At 46.8% G+C, this 13,413-nt stretch overlaps 1 protein-coding gene across 1 annotated transcript in view; it reads right to left on the bottom strand.

Annotated features, from left to right (window-relative positions):
- The window catches only part of T265_04823 (hypothetical protein), a gene marked incomplete at both ends in the record, with an annotated part of 50,689 nt that overhangs the window by 32,130 nt on the left and 5,146 nt on the right, over nt 1–13,413 (bottom strand). The window contains one exon of the mRNA XM_009169669.1: nt 1,930–2,127. Coding sequence (XP_009167933.1) covers nt 1,930–2,127 — 198 coding nt within the window. The remainder of the gene's footprint in view (nt 1–1,929; nt 2,128–13,413) is intronic.

Genomic DNA, 13,413 nt, shown 5'->3' with positions numbered 1-13,413 from the left:
TATATATATATATACATATATATACGTGCACACACGGTCATACAGTATCGATTTCCAGTTTGATCAAAATCACCGAACCAGAATTACAATAGAGAGAGAGAGAGAGGAATTTTACTTTCACTTCGTCACGTGACAACGCAGACAGCCAAGAACGGCGCTACCGCCAACGAACAGCCCCCGATAGATGATGAAGGTATTTGGAAAACTAAATTCCCTAGAAAGATCCGATCGAGTTCATGACATCAGCTGTCGAGAAACACTGAAACGCGTAGGGTCGTCATGTTGTTTCGAATGTTGCTGATTTATAACGGAGGTTTTCAGCACATTTTTGGGGGCCACGTACGGGTTTGGACTATAACCAAGCGTGGTGAAATTAGTATAGGAAACCCGTGCAAAAGCCAAGCACAAACTGGGCCGATATATAAGTAGAAAACCTCCTGAAATGCCGCAAATATTTATTGGGTCCGTTTAGCCTCTAACACTGATATGATGCATCAGACTAACCGAAGTAAACTAAAGCACGGCAAGTGGGCGAGTAGAAAGACAAGCATGTAGATAAAATGCATGCTTTATGACAGCCACTTCTGCTCAAAACAGGCGCGTCTTTGTGATATGCTCGCCGGGATAACTCTAAACCTTCCATATTACACATCACACGGTACTCAATTTGTTCAATAAGATCCGAGCCGAGCTTGACGCGGAAATCCCAAGACAACACGGTTTGTTATAGCGTCCAGCAATTTCCCAGTCAACGAATGTTTCATACGATCAAACGTTCCTCAGATATGATAAGGCTCCAGAAATTCACTATAACCTGAAATGACCATGTCTGATCTACTCATAAGTAGTTCCGTCATATTTGTGATCATTCATTTCCTTTTTCCCGTGATCTACCAATGTTGTCCCGCCTATGGATGATCAGCGATTAGCATTCGAGCAAACTTTTAGGCATTTTTTGGTTTTGTTGTTACCCTATCCGTTATCTGCATGGGGGCCGTGGCCAAAACTGGAACTACAGACCCGGCAGACTACCTATCCTACTGGCGGAACGAACCAGTTCGAAATCGCTGAAAAGTCTTCTGAGTACGACGAGCACTCACGAGCACCGAAGAGACTTTCCTTTCCGATTCGAATATCGTTACTGCTTGGCTGAAAGTACTTCGTCACTACGGACCATTGCACAGTGGTTTATATCACATTTGATACAAAACAGAATGCAACTGTACGGAGGCCAGCCGTCCCTAGTAACCGAACATCACATTATTTGGACGGATGTGTCATGTGCAGGACACGGATCAAACGAAGGCATGCTCTGATTGGCCAGAATGCCAGCCAATCCGGAGCGAGCATCTTTGACTCGACGCTTCTCGTTCCCTCACGGCGATTCTAGCACGAAATTGTGGAACACTCTATCCTATAAATACAGATGTAATGATTCTCCTTTTGTCTCCACAAAGGGCTGTGTAGAGCTACCGTGTCTTTTTGATACACCGTAGTGGGCGGAGCAGGAAGCCGAGGGATTGATACAGAGTTGCACGATGGTCCACCAAGTCACAACAGCAACACAAATGGAAGACGGGGTAGCTAAACTTTGCCAATCGACTCATCAACCAACCTGAACAAATTGCGTAGTGAGCGCGAGTCAAGCGAATTGCCTAGGCAGACCCTCAAGCACTTTCAAAGCTACAAAATGGTTTACAAGTTGGACATCTCCAGAGCATCATTAACTAATACAGTTGGTCGTCAAGTCTGGAACCGAATAGTGTGCGTTCTGCTACCCACTTACAATGTCGAGCACCTCCGATTACGCGTAATCACTCAGATGCGATGTGTCTTTCGTTGGCCACGAACCCTATCCGCAAATCTAGCAATCAGGAGAGATGATCTCCATCCAGTTGTTGACCGTCAAACAGCACCAGCCACTCTTACCTTTCCGTAACTGCCGCGTCCGATTGTTTCCCCCAGAAGAAACCGCTTGGCCAGGATTTTTGGCGGTTTGCATCGCTGTACGTAGGAGATACACATGTCACTACCCAATTCTCCATGCATGTAACCAGTAATTCCTCCGGGTCTCATGGAAGGGGTGTTGGGGTCAGCATCCCAACTAGGATGATCCAAGGAAGGAGCCTGAGTGAAAGAATACAAGAGGAGGTTCAGACGACAAAAGTCGGAACAAGAGAGCATAATAGTAGTAAGATTATGCGATAGAAGGCACATCGACCATTGAAATACACGCTAAGCTGCAACCAAACCTCGCCATCTCGAGCTGGATCGAGTAGCCTGGTAGTACTTATATCCTTGGGCTTCCTTGGGGTGGCAAGGCAGCTATTCACCAGGTGTTGTGGCTGAACGATTACTATTACTGTTGCTATTTTATTCTAACATCCTCATTGCGTGTGGTAAGCCCAACCAGCAGCCGGAGTGAGGTGATGATGACGCACTTTATACTCATTTTACCATGGAGTGCATTACTGGTGTTGTCAGAACGTAGTAGCTAGTAAGTTCATCTTCAGCCGGTACATTGCTATTTTTGGACTCTCAAAATCCATCAAGTGATTCAGGTAATATGAGACCGGGGCGGTGAAACCATACAGTGCGTCTGTGTTACAAAGTAATTGGGGGTGCAGCTTAACCTTTGGAATGGGGTGATCCACGTGTTCCCGGACAGAAATGATTGAACACAGTATCTTGAACAATCACTGTGTGTCGTACATTTATTAAATTGTACTCCCGTCTTCAACTGATTGCTTGGTTTAGCCAAGAGATTTTGTACAGCTTGCAACAAAATATGCCCTGGACCAGTCGGCTGGATAGCCCTAATAGGAGATGGTCATTACTTTGGTAAACTGAAGAGTACCAAATATATGGGAAAATTCACTGTTTCCTTGAAGTACGCATGAAGATCGGTCGATATAAGCATTCGTAGTGCCATTGTACTGGTAAGCGACACCTGCGGTATTCTCTAGAGCAATATCGAAGGAAACAATATATCTTCGAAGATTTAAAGGGTTAGCAATACGACCGTAGTTGATGTCCTCTTAATAGTGGGTGTAGTTAGACAAATACAGAAAAGAGTGCTGTTCTCCGTGTCCTACTCAGAGTGGTGCAAGCACGGAGCTGATCGGGCCTTGATCTGGTAGGCGGGTACGCAGGCGATCATGAAGAGTCTGGGTACTGCCAGTGTGACTCACCTTCCAGGATGAGGTTCATGCGATCACCCGTGTGCACGGTTGTACACGCTGTAAGATATGGCTGTCAATGGTGTTCTTGTTGTCAGCATCTAGTCAGTTTGCTTGAATGAATGCTTGGATATGTAGGCACCTAGCAATGATTGTTGGACTAGCACCAATTCGCCTCGCCACCCACTTTATGCTTTTCTTCACAAAAGGCTTTCAAACAAATTATGACCGTACGGTAGCGAAGCGTCAGTATTGGAAAGTGACGTGCCGTTGATCATGAAATAATGATTGTTTTCTCGGGACTCACCGGTTGAGCCAGGCATTTTAGAATCAAACGATTACTGAATAAATGATGTGTGCTTACCACGGTCAAGCATCACGTGACGTTTAGCTTTTATGAAAGATCACCCCTGATTTGCACTTTCGAGCACCAGCAGATGATGAAAGCCAAGTTGTGGTACAAAGCTGCAGCGTGGCGTGTGTATTAGGGCGGAGACAGTTCAAAACTTAGATGTGAGAAACGGATACGCCAGAAACGAGTTCGATCCAAAATATTATCGGTGAAAGTACTTTAGAGGACAACCTCTGAGATACAGTACTCCGTTCTGCTGCGAACTTGAAAAAGCCTAGCAAAGTAGTTCGCATTGGGATCGTCGCACTGGAGAAGAAAAGAACCTAGGATTTGTTATTGCAACACAGACTACCAGGACAGTGTTGGAAGTCAACGTACAAGAAGTGTATCAAAGACTGGTAGACCTGAATAATTCCGCGATAAAAATTGAGAAGCAAGGGATTTGGAAGTCCTTCTTAAGCTCTTGATTTGCAATACTCGGTGAAGTCTACCAGATAGTTCGTTGTGGTTACACCCAAACAAGTTAGTAGAAGCCCCAACTGGTCAACATAAAAATTCATTACCGATAGCGACGATTCGCTCATCCATGCCTTGCCAAAGTTAAATTATTTCTGGATGTTGTGAGAGATCAACCCCGAGTTAATTGCAAGACCAACCATACACCATTAACTCTGATTAGGTTAACTTTTTTTCAAAGTGAATACAGAAGTCTCCTAATATGCCGCCGTCCACCCTCCGCGTCCGAGACTATTCACGCATTTTAACCTGAAATGCATCCGTTTTTGGAGGATGCCCCCCGATGCGTCACATCATCCACAAAGCCTCAAGTCTCCCTTGTGAACCCTTAGCAAACAATAGGTTGTGACAGAGAACTATGCTTTCTTTGGTGTGCGTACCCCAACCGCTTTAGCTTGACGAGTTTCGTCTGCTGCAACTGAACTCTGACCAAGTACACGCTAAGACAACATTTGGTTGCGTACACAATACAGCTAGTTCCCCAACCGCTTGACGAGCTCTGTCTGCTGCATCTGAACTCTGACCAAGTACACGCTAAGACAACATTTGGTTGCGTACACAATACAGCTAGTTGAGTCTTTCTAGGCTACGGATACGCCGGCCATCAAATTTTTGGAGATTTAGGTTCTTTGGATAGGGGCAGTTAAGTGCCGCAACCACACAGAAACCACACTCACAAGTAGTCTTATATGTATACATTATATACGTATATGTATATAACCTTTCAGATTCTGCAGAATTATTCTCCGACACCATAAATTATGTAAGTTGGTAAAAGTTGCTGGTGCGTTGAAAGTTCGTACACTGACTTTATCTGTCACTGTGCAATCGCAGCCTACGTGACTCTCAAGCTATGTTGATCCATCAGCAAACTCATTTCAAATCAGCACAAGAGGTCGGGAAACCTTGGTGTAAGAAGCATTTCAACCTACCGATGTTCTGTTTAGTGTGGGTTGTGTGGACACGGAATCGTTAGCTAGTAAAACAATGTCGTTTGCATAATCCAGGACCATTTCGATACCCATATTCACGGCCTCTTGAAGTGACGTCGACGACAAAATCGAGCGGAAAGAGGCGAGAGTGGAAGACACTGATGAACCTCACTCGTAATGAGGAAACTTTTAAACAGTTCATCCTGCATCCAAACGAGACCAGAATTATAGAGCATCAACGGTGTGAAGAATGTTTATGAACTTGAAGGGCACCCCTTCTGACCGGCTATATGAAAACGAGTCGATATGTCTAGAGTTCTTCTGAAGTCGAGGGAAACCGCGATTGTTCGTCGGCAGTATGTGACGCGGCCTACGTACTTGCCTGATAGGAACCCCGTTTGATAATGTATTTGGATTCTCCGTGCTGAAATTATCTACCACAATATAGGGGGCGAGGCGTGAGGCATATATGCCTGTGTTTTCGATTGCAAGAATCACAAATGGGTGGCCCCAATTCTATAGGACGCCCTTTTCTTTCCGAATAAGCTCAAACAACCTAAGTAAAAACAAAAAGACCCAGTATTATTCATGTCCACAAGATGAAAAGTTGTGCTGTAGATGATACAGTCCTTTAAAATGCCTTTGAGAATTCAAAGAGTGACACTGCAACTTGTAGAAGGCCACGTGTATCTCGGAGGTTGCATTAGCTTTGACAGTAGTGGGACGGACGAATTGAACGCAAAAACCTAAAAGGCTAACCGGTGTAACCTCCGATAATTGAACGGCTCTCAACACACTGATTGAGGCGATGTGTCCGTTGTACTGAACGAGTGCCGGACACGTACGCCTTCTGACGAGGTGGTTGTCGGAGTGGAGGCCATGATATACTCAGCCATCTACGGTGACTTGGGCATGTTTTCCGAATGGACGGGAACGGGATTCCGAAGTAGCCTCTGTAAGATCAGCTAAGGAGGAACCCTGGGAGACAAAAGCCTGGATATCTGGATAATTCGGTCGACATGAATTCATCATCATCGACAGCATGACATCAGTGTTCAACACCGATGCTTCACTGCCGTACAACGATGAATTTCATGAGTGGGAAACAGAAGATCAAAAGAGGACGATATTGGGGAAGAGATACAAACGGAGGTTCATCAATTCAGTGACCGCCAGCTGGGAACCAGAGAGCTGAAGAATGCCAAACGGAAGTGCATCGGCGGAGCTATTGCATATGGAGGTTGAACAAACTAGAACGGCAGCGACCATAGTCGTGCTTGTGCTGATCGCATTGGTTCGGTTGGTCACCAGCAAAAGCAGTGATGCGTCGGCGAAACATCGATGGATAAAATGAGTATACCAGATTCCTCTTGTTCCTTTTAGTTCACCGGATAGCAAAACCTGAAACGGTGCGAGAAGTGACCTGTACTGACCATCAACGTATGAACAGAATCACGCCGAAACATGGCTAACTCCACAACGCCATGTGGATGTATTCGGGGTTCGGTTTATTGGAAATACGTCATTCAGTCTATCCGACGTGGATACCATCGGGCTAGACTGCTCGCTTCCGTCAGCAAGCTACGGCTTCAATGCAGTGGACATTCCAGAGCACAACGGTGCCAGAAATAAATCGAAATAGCTCTGCGGTTAAAGGGAAAACTTGCTGACCGAACCCAACCTTTGTATCTCGACTGCTCTTGTTTAGTTTTGGGTAATCTAACTGTATCTCGGACCGTGTGCTTCCTTAGGGTAGCATGTTAGCTAGGCACCGAAAGGGTGTTAGGGCTGGACCATCATTCCACCATAATTATTATTAGAATTAGAAATAACTCTGTGACCATTGCTTTACGGACCTAGCTGAATGGTGACCAGCTAGCCCTTATGTCTACGATGCCCCTCCTAACTGGTGAGGCCCATTAGATGACCCTTTGAATCAATTGTGAGACCCAACTGTTCAGTTGTACCAACTTGAAATAAAAAAATAAGCCACCGACTTTAAAACCGTCCCCTCCTGTTGGTGATCGTTCAGCCGTAACACCCTTTTGGTACACACGTGCCATGTCATCCGAAGGAAGCACGAGGACTAAGATGCTGTTGGGTTGCTCCAGTCTAGACAGGGGTAACAGGTATGTCAAGGGTGGATTCGAGCCGCAGATTTTCCCGTCAGTAAATTCGCGCCTCAACCACTGAGTTATATCGAGCTCCTCTTGTCCACTTTTTCAGCTTTATTCCCACGGGTTCGCACCAGGTGCAGGGCGTTCAGGTGGACGCACATATGGCTCATCCCAAACCGTGTGGCATTATTACCCGTTGTGCACGCGCGTCCATCAGCGTAGTTCGATATAACGGGCTATAACCGGAAACAGACAGACGTGTGGCTCAAAAGCCTGACTGCAAGGCAGCGGCGATTGGCGTGAGACTGCTCGAGTAGCCCAAAGTTTGGGGAAATTGCCAGACATGAACCAACCTCAAACCGGGAAGGCGAGGAGAAACTGATCGTTATAACTCTATCCATTAGCCAACCTGGTAGGATGGTAGGTGGCTGATAAACGTGCGTCCTACAATGGGTTACTGAAGTACGCAGACCGTTAGACAACAATAATGTTCAGCCTCTTCGCGACTTTACTTCTAGACTGCAGTTTTGTTCAGTTCAGTTTTTTCTCACAAGCCGCGTACAGATGTGTGGTGGTTCCAGCTGCTACACCTTCATTGACCGAGGATAAGGATAGGAAACTGAGAGCCACGCGTTGGTGACGGCTCAGTCCATCCACTGACGTTAAATTGATCTGCTGGCAGGAAGTGAGAGCTGCGCAGTGAAGGCTGTAGTCTTGACGCAAAAAAAAACTATCGGCTGCGCGAAAATTACAGATGTCAAAATGACCAACCATTCCCATCGGGGGAGACGGCAGTTACCAACACGACAGAGTTGAATGGTGGCTACCATGCTTCGTTGCTAAGTCATGTTCTGGACCGTCCCTGGGTCGTTTCTGATACAAGGCTGAGTGAAGAGGACTATACGAGGCATAAGAAGTACATGGCTTAACCAGCGTAACCTATGGAGTGCAACCAGCTGATTTATCTAGGGGGTGAATTTTCTTGGAAACTATCTGGCGTACTCCAATATTAATGATTTGGTCTCCACACCAGACACGCGCAACGCTTTCAGGTTACGGATGGTCAGTCTCCGAATACCTTTCGTATGCAGCGACCACATCTCTGATCCATAAAGCAGGTTGGATCGGACAACCAAGCTGATATCACGTCGGTGTCACAAATGTAGGAAGTTGACAAACGCTGCCCTGGCTTCCCCAATTCGGGGAACGATTAAGTCTTTTACCAGTCCGCTGGGAATTATACAGCTTCCCAGGGAGACGAACTCACCTACCGCATCGATCGGTAGCGGAATTACATAGGCTATTTAAAGTAGTTCTAAAAGACAGGAATATTATCAATGTACCCAATGTCCATTACCGATCGCCCCGGGACTTTCGATCCCCGAGATGTTAGAAGCGGATAAAATATAAAATAAAAGTGGTTCAGCTGTAGCACCCTTTTGGTGCTACCCGAAGGTTGCACAAGGGCTGGAATACTTGCCGATTAAGGACTGGCGTAAAGGTTCCACTCCGGTTAACACGGTCTTCCCGGAAGGGGGAATCAGCTGTTTAACCCCCAGTTTAAGACGACTATCCTAGGAATGAATAAGAGTCTCAGTCTTTCCGGAGATCGTTTCGGTAATACCTACCTTCTCCGGACGAGCTGATCGGGCTAGTTAGAACAGGGTGCGATTGTTCCCCGTTGCGAATGTTTTCTCAATTTTGTGGGCTTTTGTTATTCATAGCCGCTCTCTGTTAACCCTACAGCTCTCCATCAGTCGGGCGAGATGGACCAAGTGGCTAGAGCGCGAATTTACTGACCGGAAGGTCCGTGGTTCGAACCCGACCTCTGCCTCTCGACTTCCCCTGTCTAGGCTTGGGCAACCTAGCAGTGTCCCAGCCCTCGTGCTTCCTTTGGGAGGTATGCCAGCTAGGCACCGAAAGGGTGCTGCAGCTGAACGATTTTTTTCAGTCGGCGTTTGAGGGATTTGAGGCCACCAGCATGACCATTTGCTGCTAGTAGCTTCAACATCGTCACTATAATCGTCATCACCGGAAGCATAGCATTAGTGTTCAAGGCCAATGTTCCCCTTCTGTACAATCATAATTTGTGTGATAACCTTATGGTGAATGGAGAAACTTAGTGTCAGTCTTTGCCAATACTTCCCAGGTGCCTACACTTCCAGACACTCATTCAGGCAATCTGGATAGAAAAAAATACAGAAAATAGAAAAATAGGGACGTGATATACATCGAGTAGCTGCTATATCTTGTAGCTTCACCAGCCGTACACAGGGGGAGATCAGGCGTTCCTCATCCTGGAAGGCGGATCGCACGGAAAACGCCCAGAGTTTTTGTAATCCCTTTCATACCCCCCACACTTTCGGGTCAATGACTGACCACCTTTCTGCTCGCGCCACTCTGAGGTGGACGTCAAACGACGGTTCGGCTCGCACAATATATGACCAAGCCAACACAGCTTCTGCTGCTAGACACATTCTTCCCCGTTGCAGAACCTGAAACTCGTTTTCTAATTATCTCGTTGCGGCCTCGTTGGAACCAGCTGACACTAGCTTCGATTCCGAAACAACGGTTGTCGAGGGCCTGGAGACGTTTCATATCCGCTGTTCGCGGAGGCCACGTCTCGAATCCCTACAACAGAGCACCCGTACTGTAGCCTGATACACACATCCCTTGAGACTCAAGGATATGCAGTTTGGACCCCACAGATGTCTCAAATTGGCAAACACCACCCGAGCCTTAAAGGGTTGTGCAATGACCTCACCTGTCACACTACAATCGGAACTAATAACTTCCAAGATACCTGAAACGCTCCACAACTTCGAGTGCCTCTCCTTGAATTGTAAGTGACGTGGTCAGTGAATGTTCAGAAACGTGACCTTAAACTTTGTGGGTGCAAAGCGCATACCAAAGGACGCGATGACTCTAACCACTTCGTCCAAAAACACCTGCCCTTTCTTCTCCTCTGCGAAAACAAAAACGATTTCGTCCGCATATTCCAGACCAACAAGGTTCCCGTCACCAGCCACTTGAACACCAGGATTTTGAAGGACTTCCACCATTCTCACTATTACGGCCATCATAAAATTAAATAGAAATGGAGGAAGTGGGCACCCTTGACGGACACCACTTTGTGTAAAACCCGGAAGCATGAGAATACAACGAACCTAATGTGTCCACATACTACATGGATATTCCATGCTGAAAAGCATGTCAAGTAAAACAGACCATTGAATCGAGTCAAATGCGTCGTGAAATCCAAGGATAGTACAATTGTTGGTCGCTTATACGTATGGCGTTGTTCTACCAGCTGACGAAGTATGAGGATTTGGTGAAACTTCTACCAGGCCGGAATCCTGCTTGCTGCTCTTGAATAAATGCTTCACGAGCCACCATAAGGCGACGAAGAACTGACGCCAAGAGTCCCGTTATGACTGGAGCCAAGTTGACCTGCCCGTTATTGCCGAACTAATTACGGGCCTTGTTTGTGGAAATAGGCGCTATCACCGATTCTTTCCAGTTACCTGGTGCAGTCTCCTTTTCGCAAATGGTGACTTATAGATCAGAACAGTGCCGATTGAGAACTTACCCCTGTTGTTGGACAATGTGAATGAGAGGTCATTCGAACCAGGATCTCGGTGATGCATGAGGGGTACGTGGAATTCCCCATAATCTCCAGTGCTTCTTTGAATTGAAATGGACACGGTCAGAGACTGTGTGTTCTGACGTACGACTTCGCACTTTGAAACATCCAGGCGTCTGCCTGAAGAAAATGCATTACTATATTCACAATTACATGGCATAAGACAGTGAGACTTCACCTTCAGACTGCCGCGTAATACAATTTATCGCAGTACGGTGACTCACTGCTCTTCGTTGGGCTGCATCCCATTGTCCTTCCTGGTATTGTTGAAGCTTCAAGTGATTTCAGCGGCGGCGAATCAGTGTTGAACACAGGTTATGCTGCCGATGGTGATATTCCACAGGATCATTGCAGCACTAGATTCCGACCACCAGCTGGAGAATGTCGTAGAATACCACTTCTTGAAGTACAGAGACTTGCATCAATTCTTGAGACTGTTTTCCATTGGTTTCCTGGCATGGATGAACCTTAGAGAACTGAATTCCAGTCATCGTGGCGTGAAGGGTCACTGCAGTACTGGGGTTCTACCACCAAAACAGGGTGATGACTTCACAACAGGAAAAGTGAGCAAGCAGAAACCTGGTGTTCCGTGTTACATTCGGAGATCGCAACTGATGAGATCGACAGAGTATAGTGGAGTTCAACTGCGTCCGACGCATTTGTACACTATAGGGGAGCGGGAAGACTGATGTCTGTGGTGCTTTGGAGGATAAGTCCCACCAGTTCGGAAAACTTCGTGAGGTCTAGTCTGTTGGTGTAATGGCGTACAATATTGTTGGAATTTGCGAGCAATATCTGGTCATACTAGTTTAAAGCGCCGTCCTGATCGAAGGTTGAATAGAGATGATTGAACCATGTGTTAGGAGGACTGCCTCCAAACAAACAAATCCACGTTGCTAACAATCTGCCCTGTATACTGAAACCTTGTTTCTACATTTCAACCACTCATTGACATCCTATTGGACTCTTGACTCTTTTTATAGTCTGATTCGGTTGAGTTCCATATCACAGAACAATATACTTGCTTTCAGTACAACTTATTCAAAGTTTGTCTTTTTTCCGGCAAACTGACGAGTGAGACTGATACATCATTAGAGGCCGTGGCAATTTGAGTTTATGTTAAATATTCAAACGACGTCTACGAACACTCGGGAGCACGCTAAAGGCTCTGTTCAAATGAGTTTTTTGCCTTCGCATTTGATAGCTCGTAACCAATATGTTCGCGTCTCACAATAAACCCGCATTCGAAGGTGCGGTCATAGGATCCAAGTGAAGATCCATTGATAACAGCCTTCTGTGAGCGAGGACATGGATATTCTCATACTCATGCTGTGGTGGGACAGTGATAACAGCACACCTGGATTACCGTGACTGCCGTACCCATCCACAATTAGACGGATGAAAATGACGAAATTCTGGGCCAGTAAGCCTAAGAGGTACGGCTGTGAAGCGCATTCTAACATATGCTATGTTGGCGGAAAGTAACCTTTGGAGCCAGCGTCTTTCCAAAGCCTGGCTTGTTTCACAACACTTGTTCACTTTCTTCGAAAAAGTCAGTGAGGTTAAATAAGGGGAATATTGTTCCCTGAACTAACAGTAAAAGGACGTTCAACTACATCAACCATTCGAGCTCTTGGAATAGAGACGGTTTGTCACTGGATTGAGGCCTTGTTAATGAATGATCTAGGGTGACGGTCCATCTAAGCTGGCAGCTGTAGAAGGCGGAGCATCAAATGGCTCAGCCTTGTGGCTGATCTTGGACATTTCATCCTAACTCGTGCCTAATCACAGGAGAGATGGCTCAGCGGTTAGAGCGCGAATTTACTGACCGCAAGGTCTGTGGTTCGAACCCGACCTCTGCATCACCACTTCTCCTGTCCAGGCTTGGACAACCTGGCAGTATCCCCACCCCCGCGCTTCCTTCCCCACTTACGTACTCTTGTTACGGATAGACTGGGAATCTGTCAACCAACAATACACAACACTACTATGCTGCTGAGGCCCGACCTAAAGCTGCCACCTTGACGCAGGCTTGGATGGCAGTATCCCCACCCCCGCGCTTCCTTCCCCACTTACGTACTCTTGTTACGGATAGACTGGGAATCTGTCAACCAACACAACAAAACACTACTATGCTGCTGAGGCCCGACCTAAAGCTGCCACCTTGACGTGGTAGTCGGGCTTCAGTGCTGCAATGATCCCGCGGGCTACACTGGCTGGAACTTCGTTCCACAAGGTTCAACCATGCCAGGAAGGCCAAAGGGGAGCAGCCAGACCAAGAGCAGCGAGACCCCGTAATACGAGCAGTCGTGGTATGCGGCGATCTGGGGGTAAAGTCGTACTGTCCTCTGCGACAGGAGTGTGAAGGCAGTAAGGTGTTTCCCCCAGGCGACCAGCATGTCCATATTTATGGAAGCAGCGATGCTGCCTTCCCCCGAGGAAGGGCTTAGAAAAGGTCGACCCCAAAAACCGCACACTCCGATCGCCCAACGGTTGACCGTGACCGCCGGCGCATTATCCGATACGGTCGAAATACTTTTAAAACCAAAGAGCCCGGTGCTGCTCAAAAGGCACCTGCTGTGTGCAGCCGCATCACGTATGAGACAGTAATGCCTTATTCCCTGCGCCCTCGGGTTAGGCCAACCCCCTGCAACCGAGCAGGTCAGACTATTGA

Source organism: Opisthorchis viverrini, assembly GCF_000715545.1.
Source record: "Opisthorchis viverrini unplaced genomic scaffold opera_v5_85, whole genome shotgun sequence".
NCBI classification, from domain to species: Eukaryota; Metazoa; Platyhelminthes; class Trematoda; order Opisthorchiida; family Opisthorchiidae; genus Opisthorchis; species Opisthorchis viverrini.
The sequence above is the reverse complement of the archived record's forward strand: the minus strand, read 5'-3'. Positions and strand labels throughout refer to the sequence as shown.